The 27,766-nt window shown below is 51.7% G+C and overlaps 1 protein-coding gene across 5 annotated transcripts in view; it reads right to left on the bottom strand.

The window, feature by feature from the left end:
* Nucleotides 1–12,681: 12,681 nt before the first annotated feature.
* Nucleotides 12,682–27,766, bottom strand: part of helz (helicase with zinc finger) — a 290,186-nt gene continuing 275,101 nt past the window's right edge. For all 5 annotated transcript variants that reach the window (XM_072483730.1, XM_072483732.1, XM_072483731.1 and 2 more), the window contains one exon: nt 12,682–14,501. In XM_072483730.1, the coding sequence (XP_072339831.1) occupies nt 14,170–14,501 (332 nt within the window). In that variant the 3' untranslated portion in view covers nt 12,682–14,169. The remainder of the gene's footprint in view (nt 14,502–27,766) is intronic.

Raw genomic sequence — 27,766 nt, 5'->3', positions numbered from 1 at the left:
GTCTTCCCTGTGACATTTTTCTTCAATCCAGCCATGTCACCTCTGAAATCTGCAGAGAGGCTCTTTGCCATATTGGTCGTGAACATCGAGTCTCTTGAACATTGTGCGCTGACCTAATTCGTATTATTTCTACTGAGGCAGTTAAATGGAGTTCAGATACAAATCACTCCTAATCTAATTGGATTGAAGCAGGATCGAGGTGCTGAATGGTCTATTCTGGTTTCTACTTATGTTCTCTTAGCTTCCCTTAAGGCCAAGTGATTAAGTTTTTGAAAAATGCATGCAGTGCGGCTAACTTCAGCAAAGTTCATAGAATCACTACAGTGCAGGAGGAGGCCATTCTGCCCATCGAGTCTGTACAGTCCCTCTGAAAGAGCACTCCACCTAGGCCTACGCCCCCACCCCGTCCCCATAAGCCAATATTCTCACCTAAGCTTTTAGTCACTAAGGGGCAATTTATCACAGCCAATCTACCTAATCTGCACATCTTTGGACTGCGGGAGGAAACCCACGCAGACACTGGGAGAAAGTGCAAACTCCACACAGTCAACCAAGGCTGGAATTGAACCTGGGTCCCTGGCGCTGAGAGGCAGCAGTGCTAACCACTGTGCCACCCAAAGTCTTGGTATCAGCCCATAATTTGTCAAATGCACATTAGCTGGACGGTGAGTGTTGCCCCCCCAGATACGTTTGCGTCTAACAATTAAACTCAGATTATAAAGTATTTTGGTTAGCTGGATGTTCCATCGCTATGGATACCCACGCTCGAGTTTGAAAGTCTCCAAATTACTGAATATCACACGGGTAGAGTTGTCCATTGTAGGAGGGCCCGCTCTCCATCTCGCTGCACAGACAAAGCTCATTCAACCAATTGGCAGCTCCAATTCATAATATAGGCTTGGGCACAGCTGGCATACGGAACAGCCAAATAGCCCTCTCCTTGTCCAGTCACAGTCAGGTAGCCCATCAGGGCTTTGGCTTTCGGGGCAATCGAATAATTTTGGATGAAAGGATGTGGAAACACCAATGACCAAATTGTAGCCAAACAAAAAAGTGCAGGAAATACGCAGCAGGTCAGATAGCATCTTTTAGAGAAACAGAGTTAACATTTCAAGTTGATGAAGTTGCATCAGAATTTCTGCTCTTTATCCAGCATTTTCTGTTTTTATCTCGGATTGCCACCATCCGCAGTATTTTGCGTTTGGACAAATGGATCATTTGTCTCAAGTGATTTAATAGCCGGTTCTTTTCCATATGGAGGGAGCATTCTCACCCAAGGTACCTGGAAAAAGTTCCGTTCAGTTATTACCTGGTTTGTTTTGTCATGAGAATTTGCCAGAGAAGGAGGGAAAGGTTCAGTGATTCAGTAAGGGATACTTAGTGTTTCACTCAGATAAAGACATGGATGCTGTGTCAAGAGTTTTCAAATGAAAACCGCTTAGCTGAGGGATATTTTACAAATGTACCAACAATGAGCCATTCAGCCCCTCAAGCCTGCTCCACCATTTAATAAGATCATGACTGATCTGATAACCTCAAATCTGCATCTCGCCTACCCCCGATAACCTATCCCTGCCCCCCTTGCCTATCACAAATCTATCCACCTCTGTCTTAAAAATAATCAACAACATTTTCAGGAAAAGAGTTCCAAAGACTCTCAATCTTCAGAGAAAAAACAATTGCCTCATCTCCATTTTAAATGGGTGACGCCATATTTTTAAACAGTCACCCCTAGTTCTAGATTATCCCACAAGAGGAAACATCCTCTCTACACGCATCCTGTAAAGATCCCTCAGGATCTCAAAGATTTCAATCAAATGTCTTCATACTCTTCTAAACTCCTGCACCTACAAGCTCCTCCTGTCCAATCTGTCCTCGTAAGATAGCCCATTTCAGGTACGAGTCTGGTATATCTTCTCTGAACTGCTTCCAACTCATTTACATCTTTCCTTAAATAAGGCAACTAATACTGCACACAATACTCCAGATGTGGTCTCATTAGTGCTCTGTAAAACTGAAGCCCAATCTAACATTTGCGTTTTCAAAAACATTTGTTAGCTTTCCTAATTACTTGCTGTACCTGCATACTAGCATTTTGTGATTCATGCACTAGGACACCCAGATCCCTCTGCATCTCAGAGCTCTGCAATCTCTCACCGTTTAGATAATAAGCGTCTTTGTTATCTCTTCCTTCCGAAAATGGGCAATTTCAAATTTCCCCACATTATACTCCATTTGCCAGATCTTTGCCCACTCACTCAACCAAACTATTTTTTGCAGCTCCTTCTCTCCTTTCACAATTTATTTTCCTACCTATCTTTGTATGTCGGAAAACTTGGCAACTAGCTCTTCAATCCCTTCATCCAAAGCATTTATATAAAGTGTAAACAGCACTGATCCCTGTGGCACATCACTCATTACATCTTGCCAACCTGAAGAATACCCATTTATGCCGACTCGGTTTCCTGTTAGCTAGCCAATCTCCTATTCCATGCCAATGTTACTCCGAATACCATGAGCTTTTATTTTCCGCAATAACTTTTGATGAGGCACTTTATCAAATTCCTTCTGGACATTCACCAATTCCCCTTTATACACAGCACCTGTTACTTCCTGAAATAACTTTTTTTAAATAATAAATTTAAATACTCAATTCATTCCCTCCTCCCCCCCCCCCCCCAATTTAGGGGCAGTTTAGCATGGCCAATCCACCTAGCCTGCAGATCTGGGTTGTGGGGGTGAGACCCATGCAGACATGGGGAGAATGTGCAAACTCCACACGGACAGTGATTCGAGGCAGGGATCGATCCTGGGACCTGGACGTTGTGAGGCAGTAGTGCTAACCACCGTGTCACAGTGTTGCCCTAAAACTCCAATAACTTGATTAAACATGATTTTCCTTTCACAAAACCATGTTGACACTGTCTGATTACCTTGAGCTTATCCAAGTTCTTCTTTAATAATAGCTTCAAACATTTTGCCTATAATATATGTTAACTGACCTGTATTTCCCACTTTCCATCTCCCTCCCTTTTGCTATCTTTCAATCTAATGAAACCTTCCCCAAATCAAGGAGGTTTGGGGAAAATTAAAACCAAACATCGACTATCTGACTAGCCACTTCTTCTAAAATCCTAGGATGAAGTCCATCAGGACCCAGGCATTTGTCAGCCCCCAGCTCCAACAATTCACTCAGTACCACTTACCTAGTGATTGTAATTTTCCTGAGTTCCTCCTGTCCTTCCGTTTCCTGATCTATAACTGCTTCTGGGATGTTACTTGCATCCTCTTTGGCGAAGACTGATGCAAAATACCTGTACAATCCATCTGCCCCCTCTGTTTTCTATCAATTCTCCAGAAACACTTTCTCTCGGACCAACACTCACTTTGTTACCGTTTTTCTTTTTGAAACATTTATTTTTAAAAACTGCTTTTATATATCTGGCTGCTTTCTCTTGTACTCTTATTTTGCCTCCTTATTAATCTTTCAGTCATTCTTTGTTGTTCCTTATATTCTGTCTAATCACCTGTTTTTGCACAATTCTATCCTTTTTCTTTAAGTTCGATACTATCTTTAGCCTCTCTGGTTAACCATGGATAGAGGGTCCGTCCCTTTGTGTTTGCCTTACGTGTTGGAATGTACATTGTGAAATATGCCCTTGAATGTTTGCCAATGTATTCCTCTTCACCTATCCGTTAACCTAATTTGGCCACTCACCTTAGCCAGCTCAGCTTTTATGCCTTCACAATTGCCCTTATTTAAGTTTAAAAACAAAGTCTCAGACCCACTTCTCTCTGCCTCAAACAGAATGTAAATTTTGTTTCTATTCCGCCCTTCTTTAGAAATTCATACAAAAATATTCTGCTGGGAGATAGTTGCACAGGTGATAGCAAAGTGGTCTGGCACTTTTCCCAATTGTCTGTTCTTCGTGCGGGTCTCTAGACTGAGAATGCTGGCAGGCCATGTGGCAATGGGATATCAAAGTCACATTTACAGATGCACTTCCCACTAGGACTTTCAGGATATACTTCAAGAGTAGGAAGCCTTCTTGATTGTTCCCTGACCAGCCTAAGCATCGCGTCAAATATTGCATCCGAATGTCATTCCAGCTGTACCGATTTGGGATTGAACCTGGTATCTTCTTGGGCTGTAAGACTTGTTACAAGATCAGGCGCAGTTTCTCTCCGTCACTGCCAGAAGCCACCTCTGTTCCATCAGTGATGCAAAACTAGAATCATTCTCGGAGACATTATGATCATTAAAGCATTGTAAAATGATTACCATCATGTAGCACACCAATATTTGAACTAATATAATTTAAGACCATGGTAGCTGGCAGCTAACAATCTTTCTTAGTGTCACAATTACGCTTACATTAACACTTCAGTGAAGTACTGTGAAAAGCCGCTAGTCGCCACACTCCGGTGCCTGTTCGGGTACACAGAGGGAGAATTCAGAATTTCCAATTCACTTACCAGGCAAGTATTTCGGGACCTGTGGGAGGAAACCGGAGCACCCGGAGGAAACCCACAGGTACAGGGAGAACGTGCAGACTCTGCAAGGCAGTTACCCAAGTTGGGAATCGAATCCGGGTCCCTGGCGTGTTGAAGTAACAGTGCTAACCAGTGTGCTACCATGCCACTGGACAATAATCAGCAACTTGTGCATGTTATCAAATAATATGTATTTAACTATTATATTGTAGCATAATGGTCAGGGGAGCACTTACCATTCTTAAACTGACCTTATGTCTTAATGACTGGTTTAATTTGATCTTACTTCCAATATGCTTGTAAAATTGTCATTTTGAAAAAGAACTGACATTTCTTTCCTGAATTTTTGGCATTTCTTGAATTAAAAATGTAAATAAATTAACAAATTGTGCAAAAGAAGCATTTCAGAATCAATGAATCATCTATATGACCTTTATTGCAAGAACTTCATCGAGATGCACAAAGACTTCACACAACTCCCCCAGCCCTTCAATACCTACTCCATCAATCCTGGTAAAATAGGTGGGGAGGTTAACAGAGGCTCAGGAATGGTGAGGGCAGGTTGCTAACCTTCGCCCCCATGTCCTGAAGTCACCACGAATGAAAACATAACTCGCATGACTCTGCTGCCAACAACCCAAGATTAAAAAAATACAGTTTTGGAGGATCGTCACCCTGATGGGTGGGACGAAGGTTACGGGGTGCAACCTGCAGGAATACATCTGACCAGTCGCGGTTGGGTTTTAACTTCAGGAGTGGGAGTCGCTGCCCTCTGGACACCCAGTGCCATTAATGAGGGGGGGGGGGGGGGGTCGAGCCATGGAACTTGCGGAATAGCAACTGAAGAGGAGGACGAGCGAGACTAGGGAGCAGAGACCCGCCATCATCTGGCAGAGTCCAAGGGTGGATCCTGACTAAAACAACTTGGGCACTTCCCATGAAGCTTGCCCAGGTTTTATTGAGCTGGTTGCCCAAAAGGTGCCCACTTTAGACAGGTCCCCTGCTACACACATTGGAATCATCACCGACATGCGACTCAGTTTAAAGTGCCTCCTCGGCTGGTTCCAAATTTTTATAGACAACTCCACTACCGGACTCCTCGTATACGTCCTCCGGGCGAACAGCAGGGGGGGCCGTCACCAAAGCCCTCAGGCTCGTACCCTTGCAGGACTCCTCCTCGAACCTGAACCAATCTGCCCCCTCCCACCATCGCCTCACCTCCACATTTGCTGCCCAATAGCAATGCAATAAATTTGGGAGCGCCAGCCCCCCTTTGCAAGAGCCCTCTTCACCTTCCCTGCCCACACAAATTCCGAGATTAACACATCTAAGGCCTTGGGGAGGAAAATCGTGAGGGACTGAAACACAAACAGGGATCTTTGCGTATATTTACCTTCACCACCTGCACCCGCCCTACCAACGTCAGGTGCCGAGCGCCCCACCTTTTAAGGTCCCCCTTAACTTCCTCACCAGCCCAGTAAAATTCCACTTGCGCATCGTGTTCACTCACGTTACCCGAATCCTCAGGAACTGGAACTGCTCTCTTGCCACCTTAAATGGCAGTGCCCCCCAGTTCGGCCCCCCGCCCTGCTGTATTCACCGGGAACACCTCGCTTTTCCCTACATTCAATTTGTAACCCGAATAGGCCCCAAGCCTCTCCAGTAAGCCCATGATTCAGCCTATGATTTCTAATGGGTCCGTCCCGAACAGCAACAGGTCATCAGCGTACGATACTCGGTGTTCCCCCCCCCACCCCATCCCAATCCTTCGACACTAAGCCAAGGCCTCAAATGCCATCGTCAAGGCCTCAATCGCCAATGTGAATAATAGCGAGGACAGTGGACACCTCTGCCTCAAAATACCCCAAGCTCGTCTCGGTCATTCACACACTTGCCATGGAGGATGCATAATGCATCAGAGTTGCCGGTGCTGCTCCCTCCCCATCCTATTCTCATGGGCCTTGAACAGAATAATTTGCCCAGACCACCGCCTTCAAGGCCTCCCAGAACGTGGCTGCCAATACCTCCGCATTCTGATTCAGCTCAACAGAATTCTTAATCGCCATGGTCACCTTCCCACAGAACTCCTCATCGGCAAAGAGCCCCCAATCCAACCTCCACCTGCGCTGGACCCAAAGTCTCACATCTAGATAGAGCGGGACGTGGTCCAGAATCACTATTCCCGCATATTCCACCCCCATCAGCACCGTCCGCATCACACAAAAACGTCAATCCAGGAATATATCCTATACACATGCAGGAAGAAGTATGCCCTCTCTCCCAGGTGCCCACCATCCCCATCCTCTCCATAAATCTTCCCAGCTCTCATGCCATTATGGACCTACCCATTGACTTAGGGCTTGACCTATCCACTCTCAGCTCCAAAACACAGTTAAACTACCACCCCCCGCCCATAACCAGCTGGCGAGAGTCCAAATCTGGAATTGCCCCTAATAGCCTCTTCATGAACCCGGCATCGTCCCAAATTGACACATACACATTCACCAACACCACCGGAGTCCTCACTAGCACCCCAGTCACCATCACAGAACTCCTTGGACCCCACACCTTCCAAGCCCTCGTAAACTCGGTTTTCCTGTTCAACAGTATGGCGTCCCCCCCCGCCCCCACCTCGGCTTCGAGTCAAACCCCGGGTCCCCTCCCCCCTAGAGTCCGCCATCATCACCCTTAGGCTCCACCTCCATCCCCACTCGGAATCAGGCCCCCACCCTCCATGATCAAAATGGCCACATCGCCCCCCCCCCCCTTCTACACTGGCTAACCACCACAGACCCCCCCCCCGCTTCGCTTCCGTTCACTAGCATTTCTTGTTAGCGTGGCGACTCCAACCTGAAGGCCCTAACTCCCAAACCACCATCCCCACCCCCTCTGTGCATATTGTGCCAGTTTAGGGTTTTTCCCCCCCGCTCAGACGTCCGCTCAAACCTCTCCAGCCCATCACCAAAATGTCAAATCTGCCGCGACACAGCACAATCCGGCACTGTTTTAAAAACGTTTCAGACAATATTTCTTAATACATTTGGTAATTTGGTGCAGTTTGAGAAATCCAGCTGAAAACGGGCCCATCACCAAAAACCAGGTGCGGGATTCTCCATCAAAATTCTCCATCCAGCGACATTGGAATCGCGAAGCATGATTGGGTGAAGAATCGCGCGTCAGCCGAAAATCGAAACCTGCGCTGGGCACCATACGGAATGCTCCGGTGCCTCCACATCAGCGTCAACGTGCTCCACGCTGCACACTGGCGTGGCCATGCACAATATACAGTAAGCACCACTGACATATCATTCACAGGCCTGACCCGGTAATTTCTGGGCCCCTCCGCGATGCTCCACGTCCGCCAGGAGGAATTACCGACGGCGAGGTTCAGTTGTGCTTTATAAAATCGGGAAACAGGCACCGTAGCTGCTGAGGGAGGGGGGGGGGGGGGGGGGGTACAGAAAGTGTCCAACATCGCTATAGTGTGCTGGACGAGAGGCTTCTGCCAAGGCTGGGGGTAGGGGGTGGCTGTGCAGTCAGGATATGGGCACGGACCATTTCCATAGCCTGCAAGGCAGCTATGCAGCTGCGCACGTCACTGACTGCCCACTGTAAATCTAGCACCACCGGTCAAGTGGTGCCTCCCCAGGCCACTCCCCCCCCCCCCCCCAGGTCCCCTTTGGCCCCAGCCGACCTATCAACGGGATGAGCGTGCACCAGAGCAACCCGTGCCATCTTGTTTCCTGGGACGAGAACGTGGGGAAGTGGAGTGCCTACATGCAACTCCTGCTGGTCAGGTTCTCCAGTGTCAATCTCGACGAATCACACGCCAGCATTCGTTGGAACTAGTTCCACGTGGCTCCTGTGCTCGCCTGGGCAGGATGTCCTGAATCGCTCCGGGACCAGCACCGCCTTAGTCAACGTAGAACTCTAGTGATTCAGTCCCGGCATCAGCCCTTAGTGTCTCAAACGAAGAATCCGTCCCATGGACATTTAATCAGTGCCAGTAGCCTACCTGTGAGGAACCCCCAATTTAACTGAAAATGATTAAAAACTAGACAGAAACATTGACCAAAAAGGGGTTAATTTTAAGAGTCTCTTCACAAGCAGTCACGTTTGGTGGGACTATGAATAGTTCCATTGGGATGTTCCATTATGAATCTTAACAATTCCATTGGGAAATTCCATTAGATCTATGAATGGTGAACAGTTCCATTGGGATGTTGCACTAGAAATCTGAACAGTTCCTTTGGGATGTTCCACTAGAAATCTGAACAGTTCCATTGGGATGTTCCACTAGAAATCTGAACAGTTCCATTGGGATGTTCCATTAGGAAGGGAATGCTGGGTAGCGCGGTGGCGCCGTGGTTAGCACTGGTGCCTCCTGGCGCCAAGGTCCCTGGTTCAATCCCGGCCCTGGGTCACTACCCAGGTGGAGTTTGCACATTCTCCCAGTGTCCATTCCCACAACCCAAAGATGTGCAGGGTAGGTGGATTGGCCACACTAAATTGCCCCTTAATTGGAAGTACAGTTCCATTGGGGTCCCATTAGGAAAACGCAAGTCTTCAATGTAATAAGAGATGTTTCCTTCAGCGATCAATGTACGAAAGCGTAGTGGAATTACCTCAATGCACCATCTGGCCCCTCTCCTCCGCTAAACCAATCTCCCACCCCTCTCTTTATATGTACTTTTAGTTTAATAATGCTCCTGTGAGGCATCTTAATATGGCAACGATGCTGTCTAAATTAAAGTTGATGTGACAAAATGAAGGCAAATGCCCTGGAATCATTTGGGCTGGGAGGGTAGGATAGGGTCGGATGGAGCTTTCTGAATGGATGAATTAAGTTGGATTAATCAGCCTCCCTCATTCAGGATGCACCTTCCAAGCAACAAATTAAGTAGGGAAATTGAAAACCACAAACATGTAGCATGCAAGAGGCATAAGAGTGAGGGGCTAGAGTGGACACACTCGCTCCCACAAAAGAACTTAAAAAAACAAATTTGTTAAAAGTTGTGCACAATAATGCGGCAGGCATTTCAGCTGTCAAACTGATTAACAGTTTACAAGTGGGATGGAAAAGATGAAGGTGAACGTCAGAGTGGACCAGTGCAGAATTGATTTAAGGAATTTACTCCCCATAAATGACACCCAAATAAATAAAAATACATTAGTACTTGTACCAGGCAGCGTCTCAAATTCTCAATATATACCATTAACATTTACAACAAAAACCATTTGTTACAGGAATTTTTAGAAAAATTATTTAAAAACAAAAACTTTTAACCCCCCCCCCCCCATAAAAATTAAGGAGCAATTTAGCGTGGCCAATTCACCTACGCTGCACATCTTTTTGGGTTGTGGGGGAGAGACCCACTCAGACACGGGGAGAATGTGCAAACTCCACACGGACAGTGACCCGGGGCCGGGATCGAACCCGGGTCCTCGGCGCTGTGAGGCAGCAGTGCTAGCCACTGTGCCACCCATTTGTTACAAGAATAAGCCATTTGAAAATATTCACAAAAGAGATAGTAGCTTCTTTTGATAGTTCATTGTGTTTACCCAGCAGGTATCAACCAGCTGGGTTCATCTTCCATCTCTGGTCTGTACAGAGTTAGCTGAACTCCACTGGGGTGTCTATCAGGTGTTACAACTGGTTTCAGCACCCCGCAACCATTCTATTGAGAACATGGTTGTTTCTTTAATACCTCTGCAATTCCCTGTAAAGTGTTTCCTGTGAGCACCCTTGGGATATGTTGAATGCATTAAGGGCACTATAAATTATTAAAAACAAAATACTGTTAATGTTTTGAAGAATTGTCTGGACTCGAAATGTTAACTCCATTTCTCTCTCTACAGATGCTGCCAGACCTGCTGAGTATTTCCAGTGTTTTGTTTTTATTATGAATTGTTATTGTTGTGTGAACAATGGGCAAAATAGGATTGGGCTCAGCCACCGACCAGCCTCTTGACACTCAGTCAAGATGCAGGCTTGACTAACACGAACTTCCGCATGGACACTCAACAATCTGTACCCCTGCAAGGAGTCACCGCCTTCATAAGAAGGGTGGGGAGAAAGTTGGCAGACAGGAAAAAATGAACAATTTAATCCATGTATAGAGATTTTTTTCAAGTTAATATCCTGTAACATCCTCAGGCTAAGAGAGCTGGTGGATAATCTTAATGCTCGGAGTTGCACAAGGATAGTTCAAGGCCTTGAGGTGTTCCCTTTTTTTTGAAGAAGGAATAAAATAGCATTGGATGACCATGGTTTCCAATTGGCATCTCCTCATACTGTGGGCCTGGCCCACTTGATACCGGGAGACAATGGGAAGCTCCTTACACTCAGCACATCACCATCCTGTAGCACATCAACAACATGCTTCATGAACATAACCAAACAGTGGATACAAGGTGGCATTTCAGCCCAATTTTTGTTTCGTACAAAATATGTAGCTTTGGGAAATGTTTCTTTGGGATAGAGGAAGGGGAAGGAGATTGGCAGAAATGGGAGGTCCAGGGATATCATGTGAATGTTGCCACAGTCCCAGAGGACAATAGGCTGCTCTTCCCTATGAGAGTTGAGTGCTGGAGATTTAGCCTGAGGAAGGTTGAGAAGGTGGGCCTTCATGAATAACCTCAGCAGGTACAGGAATAGAATCTGCACTTTTGGCATCACTCCACATCTCGAACCAGCCAACGAGCTAACCCTTTATTTTTTTAAAATAGTGGCCTCAGTTCTAGATTCTCTGACAAGGTATTGGATGTTGCTTGTTCTGGGCTAGCAATCTTTAAATTCAGTCATACCTGGTCCCGCAGACTTTTTAAACTTATACCCATATAACTATTGGGCCATAAGCTTAGAGAGGATTTCCAGAAGTTATTTTGCCATTCCTTTATTACAACATAGCACCAGACTATCTCCATAAGTGCGCCCTCACTCCCTGTGCACTGGAGGGTGGCTTTATATATACACAAGATCTGGCAATGAAATGTTGGCCCGGGGTCAGAGATATTAGCTCACTGCATTTATGCGAGACCTCTCTTGTCCAGTGTAGTCTTTATACAGCAAAATAAACACAATCAGAGATTTAGGCTCACTAATTTTACTTAGGACAGTGCCAACACCAAATTTCAACAAGCCTTAGGCCTCCAAGTGCGATACGTATAATGTGAACATCATTCTAGATTTGACTTGTTTGGTAGCAACTGAAAGAATGAGCGAAGCATTTCTTGACCCAAAAGGAAAGTGATCATGGGTGAATATCTCACTTGACTCTAGTTTTGTTTTTGGAACCACAAGATGGTCGTTTAAAGTGATGCGTCAACAAGTCGAACCGCCCTTTCATTATCCATGCTTTCCAGAAGTATAAAGTCAAACATGAGCGCAAGTGCACACAATTCCTTCACGTAGTGAGTTCTTATAAAAGGCTGAGCTATCTTGATGGAGATCAACTCCCACACTGGAGCAGGAATTGAAGGGAAAAATGAAAAAGGGAGAGAGAGTCGGCTTGGGCTGCTGTTGTGCATCTGGCTTATAGTCACGAGTGGGACACGTATCATCTCAATCCAAGCAACCCCACTGGAAATAAAAATTTTAATCCCATTGCATACAAATAGAACAGCTCATGTAAGGGCGTCTTCAATTGCAGTACATTGGTTTAAAATGTAGAACACCCCAGTACTTTTTGCAAATGAATGCAATTCTGGTCTGAATATTAATAAGACTGACCAGTGTAAAGCCGTATTGAATGGCTCAGGCAGTTGCCGAATAAGGTCAGAGGAATTCAAACCATGGTCTGTGGGTTACACGTGCCTCCTGAAGTCAAGGGAACTCGGTTGTACTTCTGCTAAAATATTTCTTATTCATAACTTCCTCTGTATGAATTTTGTGTGCCTGCATGTGTGTAAGGGTCTACTCTGGGCACTGTTGCCTTATTCATAGATAAATCCGATCTCAGGACAGCAGGATGTTAGTATCGGAAAACTCAATGTACAGAATCATGGACTGAAACTTGTACACGGCTCTGGAGACATTGTGGTAGATACTCAGAGCCCATGAACACAACAAGCACGCAATCCCTGTTCATTGTGTAGTGGAGTCTGATGCACAACCATGCTGGCCATAGCGGTAAAGCGTGTGCAGCGAACTTAAAAGAATTCTACAGAAAAAGGCAGACGAGAAAGTCCAATTTAAATACTTTAATACTGAACAAAAGAAAATAAAAGCAGATGGAAACTGTTACACATTTCCCGAGTGCAGCAGCTATTGCAATGCCCAGAGTAACAAAACAAAATTTATTAGAAGTTGGGGGAAAGGTAAGGAAAACACCCAAATAAAAATGTCACCCAACCACTATCAGGACAGATACGAGTGAAAACAAACTCTGAAGGGAACGAGTGAAGTAGAACTGCAATGAACCAAAACCCATTGATGTGTCAGGTTAAAAGCACAGATGAACATACTTCAAGTTGCACATGTTCATTGATAACTGGCAAAACGCTGATAGCAGTGTTTAATCATTTTTGTGTATGTGGGCGAGGTAGGGAGGGCGAGGAGACAACGTTTTGAACAGAAACACGCAAAAAGAAGTGATGCCACCCTGTAATTGTATTTCCCAAAAGAAAACAAAAAAAAAATTAGAATATTAGAATTTTGTTGTGTCATCACATTTTAATGTAAACATCAAATAATGTACCAAAATTAAAACTACAGTAAAAACTATGAAGTTCTACACAGTTGTGTAACCCTTCAAAGAAAAAAAAAGCCAGATTTAAAAACATTTACACATGCATAGTGAAGCCAAACAAGAACTTTTTTCTTTTAAACTAAATTCACACTTTTTTTTTTTTAAAGTTAATAATCTACTAAGCACCAGCATATCTAGATTTATTTCATCTTCATGATTCAATTTTTTAAAAAAAATCTATCAAATTAACCGTAAATTGAGCAAAGCTGTCAGCCTGTCCCAGGAAACAAATAAAAAGCAGAGCGTGTGTGATGAAGGTGTGCTTATGTTTTTTGCAGTGATTTCTGCCTTTTTATTTAAAAAGTAAAAGCTTTGTGTCTAAACTGAATTTTAATATACATGTGTGTATGTTTATGCAAATATATATCCTATTTTTAAGTTAAAAGCAGTTTGTTTACAATAACACTTTACACAGAGTAAAATCTTTCAGTTGATCAAAACGTCTCTGAATGCAATTAACATTTTTTTTTAAGAAACTTTGCTTGAAATGAAACAAATATTGTTGTCCTCTTCCTCGTGAGAGCTGGCTGCTTTTAGTACAGAACGCCAGCACTGTATGCTACTATATGCCAGCAAAGTATTCTTAAAAAGTGACTCAAAAATTAATGCTCTGCTTAAAAACTTTTTTTTTTTCCCATTTTTTTTTCTGAGCTGATAACAAGATTTACCCAAGCATATCAAAGATTTTTTTTGTTTTTTTTGTCGAAAGAAATAAGGTTGAATTTCGGAATCTATGATCAACTACAAAGTACGTAAAGTAATGTAAAATATACACAGGATGAGACCCTTCTGACAAAATAAAACAAAGAAAAACAAAAATTCCAGGAAGTTGTCACAGAGTTGCTGAATACTTTTAACCAAACTATATTTCTGACTGTTCGGACTTATTTTAAAATCTAAAAAGCAACAATATTTTTTTTATTTTTTATTTGAAATAAGAGTAATACCCATTGCTACCTGAAGAACTGCCTATGCTGAGTTCCTGAAACAAAGACAGAGGGTCGCCATTTTTCTTCGCAGGCTCAGGTGGAGGTTTAGGCTTTGGTGGAGCCCGTAATGCATTGGCGTACGACATGACTGGTTTGTTTCCACTTGCTTTCTGCTGGCTACTGGACTCTGTGATCTGGTTGTTGGAGAGGAGGGGAGGAAACTGCCCAAGGTGCTGGAGCACATTGTAGTTGAACGAGTTTGCTGACAGCTGGGATACATTCTCAGGCTTCAGGTGCTCCTCTGTGGGTCTTAGTTTCTTAGACTGAACTGCAGCACAAAAAGTAAAACAGAACAGGTAAACATCAAGAGGACGAAAGGATTGAGACAGAACAAGGGTGTGCCGAGATTGCTGCCACCTCAATGAGCAACACTGTCTAACTGGCACAAACATAAAATGCCCATTCTATTCCAAAACAACCGATTTTCTGGGTAGTCTCCTATTTTTGTGCTAGAACTCTTGTTTTTAACACCCATGGATATGTTAACAGGAGCACATAGGTTGGAAGTGGTTGGTGATCTCAGTTGGCTGTATGTGGAGCGATGCGAATAGTACGGCTCAATTCCCGTACCAGCTAAGGCTATTCAGGAAGGCCCTGCCTTCTCAACCTTATCCCTCACCTGGAGTGCGGTGATCCTCAGGTTAAATCACCACCAGTCAGCTCTCAAAAGGAGAGAGCAGTCCTCTGGGACCGTGGCGACATTTACATTTTAAGGTTGGAGCCCGGTGGCAAGGAGATAGACAAGTTTGGGTGAAATAATATTCAGAGTAAAATGTTTTAAATAGTCTCTGCTATTGGTTTAGGTGAGTAATTGAGATATGACATGATATCGGATGAAGTCACACAAACACTGAGGAAGTATATATGCCAAGTTAGCTGATGCGAGTTGGGAAAGCAATAGGGCCACAAAATTTATCAGTGTATCTGGGCAAGAGAGGGGAAATATCATTCAGGGTTCCCATGACTAATTCATATCCATCAATTCATGTTGGGCAAGAACAGGGTTCAGATCCCTACCCCAGTGAGAGAGAGACAGAGAGAGAGAGAGAGAGAGAAGGCCAGCACTGTATGCTGCTATACATCAGCAAAGTATTCTTAAAAAGTGACTCAAAAATTGACTTCCGGTTGCTGCGATGCGGAGCTAAGCCGCACATTTTGGTAGCTCCCGCTATAACGGACTTTTGGGCTCTCCAGAGGAGCCCCAACGGGATTGTTTTGATTTAATCCCGTGTGGGAAGGTGAAGTATGGTCCCCCCTTGCGTTGTATGGCGGAAATGAGCGGTGGAGCGTCGGAGAAAGAGGCTCTGGAGCAGCGGCGAAAACGAGGGGGAAAAAACAAGATGGCGGAGGGCGGAGATCGAGCAGCATGGGGGCCGGGCCAGCAGGAGTTCCTTAAGCGCTGTGTGGAGGAGCTTAAAAAGGAGGTGCTGGCGCCAATGCTGTTGGCGATCGAGGGGCTGAAGGAGACCCAGAAGGCCCAGGCGGTGGAGCTTCATGATGTGAGGGGTAAAACGTATGAGAACGAGGACGAGATCCTGGGCCTGGCGGTAAAAATGGAGGCGCACGAGGCGCTGCACAGGAGGTGGGCCGAGAGACTCGAGGTCCTGGAGAACAGGTCGAGGAGGAAGAATCTCCGGATTCTGGGTCTCCCCGAAGGAGTGGAAGGAGCTGATGCCGGGGCGTATGTGAGTACGATGCTCCATTCGCTGATGGGTGCGGAGGCCTCTCCGAGCCCCCTGGAGCTGGAAGGGGTTCACCGGGTCCTGGCGAGGAGACCCAAGGCTGATGAGCCGCCAAGGGCGATAATGGCAAGGTTCCATCGCTTCGCGGACAAAGAAAGTGGGCCAAGAAGGTGCGGAGCAGTAGATGGGAGAATGCGGTGATCCGAGTTTATCAGGACTGGAGTGCGGAGGTGGCAAGGAGGAGAGCTGGCTTCAACCTGGCCAAGGCGGTGCTGCACAAAAAAAGAGTCGGGTTTGGCATGCTGCAGCCAGCGCGACTGTGGGTCACTTATCAGGACTGACACCATTATTTTGAAACGCCAGAAGAGGCTTGGACCTTTATCCAAATGGAAAAATTGGACTCGAACTGAGGGGCTGTGGTTGTGGGGTGGGATGTTGGTTGTATACGGGGTTGTAAATATGGGTAAAGAACACTTCATGGGTGGGATGATAGGTGGGGATGTGGGTAGAGTTCTGGTTAAAATTCTTTTTTTCTCTCTCTGTAGACGAGATGGTGGGGAATGTGGGCGTCGGTGCTGGAGGTGAGACTCGGGGATGAGGGATCTGGGACAATGGCCGCAACAGGAGCTGCGCCACAGGGGGCGGGGCTGGCTCAGGAAAGCGCCGGCTTTTTCCCGCGCTGGGGGGGGGGGGGGGGGGGAAGAGATGGAGGAAGGTAAGGAGGGAGACACCCACACGGGGAGATCAACGGGAAGGCGGGGGAAGCCGGGGTCAGCAGAAGTCAGCTGACTCACGGAAGTAACATGGGGGGAGCAAAAGTGCTAGATGCGGATCTAGCGGGGGGGGAGAAAGAGAGACATTAGGGTTGCTGCTGCACTGTCTGAGGGGGAACTGAACATGGAAGAGATGGTCGGTCTGGGGGACTGGAGGGTGCGGGAGGCGCGGGCACGGGACTGGCCTAAGATAGGAGATGGCTAATCGGCAGCGGCGGGGTGGGGGGTGGGGGGGGAGAGAGATAGCCCCCAATCCGGCTGATCACGTGGAATGCGAGGGGCCTAAATGGGCCGGTTAAGAGGGCCTGAGTGTTCGCGCACCTAAAGGGACTGAAGGCAGACGTGGCCATGCTTCAGGAGACACATCTGAAGGTGGCAGATCAGGTCAGGTTAAGGAAGGGATGGGTAGGACAGGTGTTCCATTCGGGGCTGGATGCGAAGAATCGGACGATGCTGGATTCATGAAACGGATGTTGGGGCGTATTCCCGACTTGGAGGTAGGGAGCTTGATAATGGGTGGGGATTTTAACACGGTGCTGGACCCAGCATTAGATCGTTCCAGATCTAGGATGGGGAAGAGGCCGGCTACGGCCAAGGTGCTTAGGGGGTTTATGGATCAGATGGGGGGAGTAGATCCGTGGAGATTTGCCAGGCCTTGGCCAGAGAATTTTCTTTTTTCTCCCACGTCCATAACGCCTACTCCCGGATAGATTTTTTTGTTCTGGGCAGGGCATCGATCCCGAAAGTGGAGGGAACGGAGTATTCGGCCATAGCCATTTCAGACCATACCCTGCATTGGGTGGAGCTAGAGCTGGGGGAGGAGAGGGACCAACGCCCGCTGTGGCAGTTGGATGTGGGACTGCTGGCAGACGAGGAAGTGTGGGGGAGGGTGCATCGAAAGGTGTCTGGAGGCCAACGACAACGGGGAGGTGCAGGTGGGAGTAGTATGGGAGGCGCTGAAGGCGGTGGTCAGGGGAGAGTTAATCTCCATCAGGGCTCATAGGGTGAAGAGAGTGGGCAGGGAAAGGGAGAGGTTAGTGGGGGAGATTTTAAGGGTGGACAGGAGATTATGCAGAGGCTCCTGATGAGGGACTACTCAGGGAGAGACGACGTCTCCAGACGGAGTTCGACCTGTTGACCACAGGGAAGGCAGAGGCACAGTGGAGGAAGGCACAGGGGGCGATATATGAATATGGGGAGAAGGCGAGTCGGATGCTGGCACATCAGCTCCGTAAGAGGATGGCAGCAAAGGAAATAGGTGGAATCAAGGATGGCAGGGGAACTACGGTGCGGAGTGCGGTGAAAGTGAATGAGGCATTCAAGGCCTTTTACGAGGAGCTGTATAGGTCTCAGCCCCCAGGGGGAAAAGAGGGGATGCGACGATTCCTGGACCAACTGAGGTTCCCGAGGGTGGAGGAGCAGGAGGTGGCTGGTTTGGGGGCGCCAATTGGGGTGGAGGAGCTGGTTAAAGGACTGGGGAGCAAGCTGGCAGGGAAGGCCCCGGATGGGTTCCCGGTAGTTTTATAGGAAGTATGCAGACCTGTTAGCCCCGTTGCTGGTAAGGACCTTCAGAGAAGCAAGGGAGGGGGGGACCCTGCCCCCGACAATGTCAGAGGCGACGATCTCTTTGATCTTGAAGCGGGATAAGGACCCACTGCAATGTGGGTCGCATAGACCGATCTCGCTCCTCAACGTAGATGTTATGTTGCTGGCAAAAATGTTGGCTACGAGGATTGAGGACTGTGTCCCGGGGGTGATTCACGAGGACCAGGCGGGATTCGTAAAGAGTAGGCAGCTAAATACCAATGTGCGAAGGCTCCTAAATGTGATAATGATGCCATCGGTGGAGGGAGAGGCGAAGATAGTGGCAGCCATGGACGCGGAGAAGGCCTTTGACCGAGTAGAGTGGGAGTATCTCTGGGAAGTGTTGAGGTTTGGGTTCGGGGGAGGGTTTATTAGTTGGGTTAAGCTCCTGTATAGAGCCCCGGTGGCGAGTGTGGTCACGAACCGGCGGAGGTCGGAGTATTTCCGGCTGTATCGAGGGACGAGGCAGGGGTGCCCCCTGTCCCCTCTGCTGTGGAACCTTTGGCCATGGCGTTAAGGGAGTCGGGGAAATGGAAGGGGGTGGTTCGAGGGGGAGAGGAACATCGAGTGTCGCTGTACGCAGACGACCTGTTGCTGTATGTGACGGATCCAGTGGAGGGGATGGTTGAGGTAATGCAGATCCTAAGGGAGTTTGGAGGCTTTTCGGGCTATAAGCTCAATGTGGGAAAGAGTGAGCTCTTTCTGATCCATCCGGGGAACCAGGGAAGAGGGATAGACGACCTACCGTTGAGGAGGGCGGAAAGGAGCTTTCGATACTTGGGGATCCAGGTAGCTAGGAGCTGGGGGGCACTGCACAAACTTAATTTGACGTGGCTGGTGGAACAGATGGAGGAAGATTTTAAAAGGTGGGACATGTTGCCACTCTCGCTGGCGGGCAGGGTACAGTCGATTAAAATGGTGGTCCTCCTAAGGTTTCTTTTTGTGTTCCAGTGCCTTCCAATCGTGATCACCAAGGCCTTTAAGAGGGTAGGCAGGAGCATTATGGGTTTTGTGTGGGCGAGCAAGACCCCGAGGGTAAGGAGGGGGTTCCTGGAGCATAGCAGAGATAGAGGAGGGCCGGCGTTGCCGAATTTGGGTGGCTACTACTGGGCAGCCAACGTGGCGATGATCCGTAAGTGGGTGATGGAGGGAGAGGGGGCGGCATGGAAGAGGTTGGAGATGGCGTCCTGCAAAGGAATGAGCCTGGGGCGCTGGTGACGGCACCGCTGCCGCTCTCGCCGACAAGGTACACCACGAGCCCGGTGGTGGCGGCAACGCTAAAGATCTGGGGGCAGTGGAGACGACACAGGGAGCATTGGGAGCCTCGGTGTGGTCCCCGATTAGGGATAACCATCGGTTTGTCCCAGGAAGGATGGACGGGGGGGTTTCAGAGCTGGCATCGGGCAGGGATTAGAAGAATGGGGGACCTGTTCATCGATGGGACGTTTGCGAGCTTAGGGGCGCTGGAGGAGAAATTTGGACTACCCCCGGGAAATGCCTTCAGGTATATGCAAGTGAGGGCGTTTGTGAGGCGGCAGGTGAGGGAATTCCCGCTGCTCCCGGCACAGGGGATTCAAGACAGGGTGATTTGGGGCATATGGGTCGGGGAGGGCAAGGTGTCGGCGATATACCAGGAGATGAAAGAAGAGGGGGAGGCTTTGGTAGAGGAGCTGAAAGGTAAATGGGAAGAGGAGCTGGGGAAGGAGATTGAGGAGGGGCTATGGGCTGATGCCCTAAGTAGGGTTAATTCCTCTTCCTCGTGTGCCAGGCTTAGCCTGATACAGTTTAAGGTAGTGCACAGAGCGCATATGACGGGGACGAGGCTGAGTAGATTCTTTGGGGTGGAGGACAGATGCGGGAGGTGCTCAGGAAGTCCGGCGGACCATGTCCACATGTTTTGGTCATGCCCGGCACTGGAGGGGTTCTGGAGGGGAGTTGCGGGATTAGTATCTAAGGTGGTGAAAGTCCAGGTCACGCCAAGCTGGGGGCTAGCACTATTTGGAGTAGTGGACGAGCCGGGAGTGCAGGAGGCGAAAGAGGCCGGCATTCTGGCCTTTGCGTCCCTAGTAGCCCGGCGAAGGATCTTATTAATGTGGAAAGAGGCGAAGCCCCCCCAGTGTAGAGGTCTGGATAAATGATATGGCTGGGTTTATCAAGTTGGAGAGCATAAAGTTTGCCTTGAGAGGGTCTGCGCAGGGGTTCTTCAGGCGGTGGCAACCGTTCCTAGACTATCTCGCGGAGCATTAGATGAAGGTTGGACAGCAGCAACAGCAACCTGGGGGGGGGGGGGAAGAGATATATTTCGTTTTGGGGGGGGGTTTCTGGGGGGCATTTGAGCAAGAAAAACACATGAATGATCCGGAAAACTGACATGTACGGGAGGAACCCAATGTACAAACATATACTCAAAAATTAATGCTCTGCTTAAAAACTTTTTTTCCCCCCATTTTCTTTTCTGAGCTGATACAAGATTTACCCAAGCATAGGAAGGTTTTTTGAACTGCCTATCTTCTGGTTATAAAGTATTATTGGTATAAGTCTGGGAACATGTTACCCACAAACCTACACTGCAGGGGAAAGAATGTGTGGAAAAAGGATTCTTTAATTTAAAGAAAGGACACAGGACCAAACAAGAAAAACATATCTACTAAATACAGAGAAAAATCCAAAGGAAAGGACTGTGAAGAGACCGATACAGTAACTGTGAACCATATGGTTTGCTACTGAAACATACAAGCTGAAAGATCTCAGGTGCAATTCCTCCGATCTGTTGGTAGACAAGCTCTTCATTTCTCTATGCTGGGATGTTTGGGGAGGCGGGGGGAGACGGGGGACTGTTTGGGGAGGCGGGGGGAGACGGGGGACTGTTTGGGGGAGGCGGGGGGAGACGGGGGACTGTTTGGGGGAGGCGGGGGGAGACGGGGGACTGTTTGGGGGAGGCGGGGGGAGACGGGGGACTGTTTGGGGGAGGCGGGGGGAGGCGGGGGACTGTTTGGGGGAGGCGGGGGGAGGCGGGGGACTGTTTGGGGGAGGCGGGGGGAGGCGGGGGACTGTTTGGGGGAGGCGGGGGGAGGCGGGGGACTGTTTGGGGGAGGCGGGGGGAGGCGGGGGACTGTTTGGGGGAGGCGGGGGGAGGCGGGGGACTGTTTGGGGGAGGCGGGGGGAGGCGGGGGACTGTTTGGGGGAGGCGGGGGGAGGCGGGGGACTGTTTGGGGGAGGCGGGGGGAGGCGGGGGACTGTTTGGGGGAGGCGGGGGGAGGCGGGGGACTGTTTGGGGGAGGCGGGGGGAGGCGGGGGACTGTTTGGGGGAGGCGGGGGGAGGCGGGGGACTGTTTGGGGGAGGCGGGGGGAGGCGGGGGACTGTTTGGGGGAGGCGGGGGGAGGCGGGGGACTGTTTGGGGGAGGCGGGGGGAGGCGGGGGACTGTTTGGGGGAGGCGGGGGGAGGCGGGGGACTGTTTGGGGGAGGCGGGGGGAGGCGGGGGACTGTTTGGGGGAGGCGGGGGGAGGCGGGGGACTGTTTGGGGGAGGCGGGGGGGAGGCGGGGGACTGTTTGGGGGAGGCGGGGGGAGGCGGGGGACTGTTTGGGGGAGGCGGGGGGAGGCGGGGGACTGTTTGGGGGAGGCGGGGGGAGGCGGGGGACTGTTTGGGGGAGGCGGGGGGAGGCGGGGGACTGTTTGGGGGAGGCGGGGGGAGGCGGGGGACTGTTTGGGGGAGGCGGGGGGAGGCGGGGGACTGTTTGGGGGAGGCGGGGGGAGGCGGGGGACTGTTTGGGGGAGGCGGGGGGAGGCGGGGGACTGTTTGGGGGAGGCGGGGGGAGGCGGGGGACTGTTTGGGGGAGGCGGGGGGAGGCGGGGGACTGTTTGGGGGAGGCGGGGGGAGGCGGGGGACTGTTTGGGGGAGGCGGGGGGAGGCGGGGGACTGTTTGGGGGAGGCGGGGGGAGGCGGGGGACTGTTTGGGGGAGGCGGGGGGAGGCGGGGGACTGTTTGGGGGAGGCGGGGGGAGGCGGGGGACTGTTTGGGGGAGGCGGGGGGAGGCGGGGGACTGTTTGGGGGAGGCGGGGGGAGGCGGGGGACTGTTTGGGGGAGGCGGGGGGAGGCGGGGGACTGTTTGGGGGAGGCGGGGGGAGGCGGGGGACTGTTTGGGGGAGGCGGGGGGAGGCGGGGGACTGTTTGGGGGAGGCGGGGGGAGGCGGGGGACTGTTTGGGGGAGGCGGGGGGAGGCGGGGGACTGTTTGGGGGAGGCGGGGGGAGGCGGGGGACTGTTTGGGGGAGGCGGGGGGAGGCGGGGGACTGTTTGGGGGAGGCGGGGGGAGGCGGGGGACTGTTTGGGGGAGGCGGGGGGAGGCGGGGGACTGTTTGGGGGAGGCGGGGGGAGGCGGGGGACTGTTTGGGGGAGGCGGGGGGAGGCGGGGGACTGTTTGGGGGAGGCGGGGGGAGGCGGGGGACTGTTTGGGGGAGGCGGGGGGAGGCGGGGGACTGTTTGGGGGAGGCGGGGGGACTGTTTGGGGGAGGCGGGGGGAGGCGGGGGACTGTTTGGGGGAGGCGGGGGGAGGCGGGGGACTGTTTGGGGGAGGCGGGGGGAGGCGGGGGACTGTTTGGGGGAGGCGGGGGGAGGCGGGGGACTGTTTGGGGGAGGCGGGGGACTGTTTGGGGGAGGCGGGGGACTGTTTGGGGGAGGCGGGGGACTGTTTGGGGGAGGCGGGGGACTGTTTGGGGGAGGCGGGGGACTGTTTGGGGGAGGCGGGGGACTGTTTGGGGGAGGCGGGGGACTGTTTGGGGGAGGCGGGGGACTGTTTGGGGGAGGCGGGGGACTGTTTGGGGGAGGCGGGGGACTGTTTGGGGGAGGCGGGGGACTGTTTGGGGGAGGCGGGGGACTGTTTGGGGGAGGCGGGGGACTGTTTGGGGGAGGCGGGGGACTGTTTGGGGGAGGCGGGGGACTGTTTGGGGGAGGCGGGGGACTGTTTGGGGGAGGCGGGGGACTGTTTGGGGAGGCGGGGGACTGTTTGGGGGAGGCGGGGGACTGTTTGGGGGAGGCGGGGGACTGTTTGGGGGAGGCGGGGGACTGTTTGGGGGAGGCGGGGGACTGTTTGGGGGAGGCGGGGGACTGTTTGGGGGAGGCGGGGGACTGTTTGGGGGAGGCGGGGGACTGTTTGGGGGAGGCGGGGGACTGTTTGGGGGAGGCGGGGGACTGTTTGGGGGAGGCGGGGGACTGTTTGGGGGAGGCGGGGGACTGTTTGGGGGAGGCGGGGGACTGTTTGGGGGAGGCGGGGGACTGTTTGGGGGAGGCGGGGGACTGTTTGGGGGAGGCGGGGGACTGTTTGGGGGAGGCGGGGGACTGTTTGGGGGAGGCGGGGGACTGTTTGGGGGAGGCGGGGGACTGTTTGGGGGAGGCGGGGGACTGTTTGGGGGAGGCGGGGGACTGTTTGGGGGAGGCGGGGGACTGTTTGGGGGAGGCGGGGGACTGTTTGGGGGAGGCGGGGGACTGTTTGGGGGAGGCGGGGGACTGTTTGGGGGAGGCGGGGGACTGTTTGGGGGAGGCGGGGGACTGTTTGGGGGAGGCGGGGGACTGTTTGGGGGAGGCGGGGGACTGTTTGGGGGAGGCGGGGGACTGTTTGGGGGAGGCGGGGGACTGTTTGGGGGAGGCGGGGGACTGTTTGGGGGAGGCGGGGGACTGTTTGGGGGAGGCGGGGGACTGTTTGGGGGAGGCGGGGGGACTGTTTGGGGGAGGCGGGGGACTGTTTGGGGGAGGCGGGGGACTGTTTGGGGGAGGCGGGGGACTGTTTGGGGGAGGCGGGGGACTGTTTGGGGGAGGCGGGGGACTGTTTGGGGGAGGCGGGGGACTGTTTGGGGGAGGCGGGGGACTGTTTGGGGGAGGCGGGGGACTGTTTGGGGGAGGCGGGGGACTGTTTGGGGGAGGCGGGGGACTGTTTGGGGGAGGCGGGGGACAGTTTGGGGGAGGCGGGGGACAGTTTGGGGGAGGCGGGGGACAGTTTGGGGGAGGCGGGGGACAGTTTGGGGGAGGCGGGGGACAGTTTGGGGGAGGCGGGGGACAGTTTGGGGGAGGCGGGGGACAGTTTGGGGGAGGCGGGGGACAGTTTGGGGGAGGCGGGGGACAGTTTGGGGGAGGCGGGGGACAGTTTGGGGGAGGCGGGGGACAGTTTGGGGGAGGCGGGGGACAGTTTGGGGGAGGCGGGGGACTGTTTGGGGGAGGCGGGGGACTGTTTGGGGGAGGCGGGGGACTGTTTGGGGGAGGCGGGGGACTGTTTGGGGGAGGCGGGGGACTGTTTGGGGGAGGCGGGGGACTGTTTGGGGGAGGCGGGGGACTGTTTGGGGGAGGCGGGGGACTGTTTGGGGGAGGCGGGGGACTGTTTGGGGGAGGCGGGGGACTGTTTGGGGGAGGCGGGGGACTGTTTGGGGGAGGCGGGGGACTGTTTGGGGGAGGCGGGGGACTGTTTGGGGGAGGCGGGGGACTGTTTGGGGGAGGCGGGGGACTGTTTGGGGGAGGCGGGGGACTGTTTGGGGGAGGCGGGGGACTGTTTGGGGGAGGCGGGGGACTGTTTGGGGGAGGCGGGGGACTGTTTGGGGGAGGCGGGGGACTGTTTGGGGGAGGCGGGGGACTGTTTGGGGGAGGCGGGGGACTGTTTGGGGGAGGCGGGGGACTGTTTGGGGGAGGCGGGGGACTGTTTGCGGGAGGCGGGGGACTGTTTGCGGGAGGCGGGGGACTGTTTGCGGGAGGCGGGGGACTGTTTGGGGGAGGCGGGGGACTGTTTGGGGGAGACGGGGGACTGTTTGGGGGAGACGGGGGACTGTTTGGGGGAGACGGGGGACTGTTTGGGGGAGACGGGGGACTGTTTGGGGGAGACGGGGGACTGTTTGGGGGAGACGGGGGACTGTTTGGGGGAGACGGGGGACTGTTTGGGGGAGACGGGGGACTGTTTGGGGGAGACGGGGGACTGTTTGGGGGAGACGGGGGACTGTTTGGGGGAGACGGGGGACTGTTTGGGGGAGGCGGGGGACTGTTTGGGGGAGGCGGGGGACTGTTTGGGGGAGGCGGGGGACTGTTTGGGGGAGGCGGGGGACTGTTTGGGGGAGGCGGGGGTCTGTTTGGGGGAGGCGGGGGACTGTTTGCGGGAGGCGGGGGACTGTTTGCGGGAGGCGGGGGACTGTTTGGGGGAGGCGGGGGACTGTTTGGGGGAGGCGGGGGACTGTTTGGGGGAGACGGGGGACTGTTTGGGGGAGACGGGGGACTGTTTGGGGGAGACGGGGGACTGTTTGGGGGAGACGGGGGACTGTTTGGGGGAGACGGGGGACTGTTTGGGGGAGACGGGGGACTGTTTGGGGGAGACGGGGGACTGTTTGGGGGAGACGGGGGACTGTTTGGGGGAGACGGGGGACTGTTTGGGGGAGACGGGGGACTGTTTGGGGGAGACGGGGGACTGTTTGGGGGAGACGGGGGACTGTTTGGGGGAGACGGGGGACTGTTTGGGGGAGACGGGGGACTGTTTGGGGGAGACGGGGGACTGTTTGGGGGAGACGGGGGACTGTTTGGGGGAGACGGGGGACTGTTTGGGGGAGACGGGGGACTGTTTGGGGGAGACGGGGGACTGTTTGGGGGAGACGGGGGACTGTTTGGGGGAGACGGGGGACTGTTTGGGGGAGACGGGGGACTGTTTGGGGGAGACGGGGGACTGTTTGGGGGAGACGGGGGACTGTTTGGGGGAGACGGGGGACTGTTTGGGGGAGACGGGGGACTGTTTGGGGGAGACGGGGGACTGTTTGGGGGAGACGGGGGACTGTTTGGGGGAGACGGGGGACTGTTTGGGGGAGACGGGGGACTGTTTGGGGGAGACGGGGGACTGTTTGGGGGAGACGGGGGACTGTTTGGGGGAGACGGGGGACTGTTTGGGGGAGACGGGGGACTGTTTGGGGGAGACGGGGGACTGTTTGGGGAGACGGGGGACTGTTTGGGGAGATGGGGGACTGTTTGGGGAGACAGGGGACTGTTTGGGGAGACAGGGGACTGTTTGGGGAGACAGGGGACTTGGGGGGGGGAAGAGAGACAGCTGGGGGGAGGGGGGTAAGACAGGGTACTGGGGGAGAGGAAAGGATTGGTCAGTCATGACATATTGTCCCCAGACAAATAACACTCTTGGGCTCATGTGAGACAAGAGCCATTTTAGCAAAGTACTTGAGCCATGGTAGTATGTCAACAACCTTCAAATCCAACTGATTCAGTGAGCACACCCTACTGTGGACTCGGTCACTTCACTTCCTATATCACTCACCTGTAATTTGAGTAAGACTGTCAGTTTAACGCCACATGTGTGTTGAACCATAGTGAGGTTTATGCATTCGGCTCACATCCACTTAGAAAGGGTTCAACGTGTCCAAGCTGACTTCATCATTGTCAGCTGGAAGATTTTCATTTTATCACTCTCGCCTGGGGCTCAAAGCCTAGTATTATAGGGACAAGGTGCTAATGCACTGTGCTCCATCCATCTCCCAGAACTACTTTATCTTCTTCAACTCTTCCACATTGTAGGAGGAAAGGAGCTGAACTCGGAATGTAGCCTACGCTCCATTTTACATAAAACAAACTGTTCTAAGTAGCTCGCACTGAAACCCCACTTAGTTGGAAAGTGGGACTCACTGCAATTTCATCCCCTTCACTAAAAATAAAATAATGATTTCAAGTTATGGGAAATGACTAATCCTGACTTTATAATGCAGCATCTAATATCTTCTTAATGTTTAATATTAGAGTACAGATCCACAAACTTCATGATTATATTTTCAAAATCAAAGACTCTCAGATTTTAAGACAACCGCTACCTTCAAAATAAATTTTCCTCAATATTCATACATTTATTTGTTGATTCAGAGACATCACTTAATTGTTTGTGTGAAATACTTTAAATTGAAATATCCTTGATCACAAATAGCTTCAATTACAATTAGTCTCTGCAGATAGGTGCAGATTATTTATTGGAGATAATTAAATGGCTCTGAAGATTTCCTAATTCATTATAGTCTCTGAAGGAGGCTGCCTTTTTACTAGTGATCTCTATCTATTGTTAACAGTTTCCAGCTAAATCACTTCAATTACAGTTTTTCCAAAGACATTTCTGAATGTTGGCTTTTGATATACCGGACAGGAGTTTCAATTAAACTTCAGGCTGCCTCTGGGAATTCCCCAAGGACCATGCTGTGATATTCTCTCTTTCTCCTCTTTCCCTCACCCCCCCCCCCAACCACCAAAAAAAGCTCTTTTCGTTCATTCCAAATTTACAAACCACTCCATTTATGAGTTGACTTGTAAAATGTTAATAATGCAGCTGAAAACAGGCCTGAAATAACAGCCAAGAATTATAACCCGTTGCAATTTAGAAGAGGCTGTGGCATGGTGCTGTTACTGGACTAGTAAAGCAGAGACCCAGAGTAAAATCCAGGGACCCGGCTTCAAATCCTTCCGCTGCAGATGGTGAAATTTGAA

Source organism: Scyliorhinus torazame, chromosome 18 (genome assembly GCF_047496885.1).
Source record: "Scyliorhinus torazame isolate Kashiwa2021f chromosome 18, sScyTor2.1, whole genome shotgun sequence".
Classification (NCBI taxonomy): Eukaryota; Metazoa; Chordata; class Chondrichthyes; order Carcharhiniformes; family Scyliorhinidae; genus Scyliorhinus; species Scyliorhinus torazame.
The sequence above is the reverse complement of the archived record's forward strand: the minus strand, read 5'-3'. Positions and strand labels throughout refer to the sequence as shown.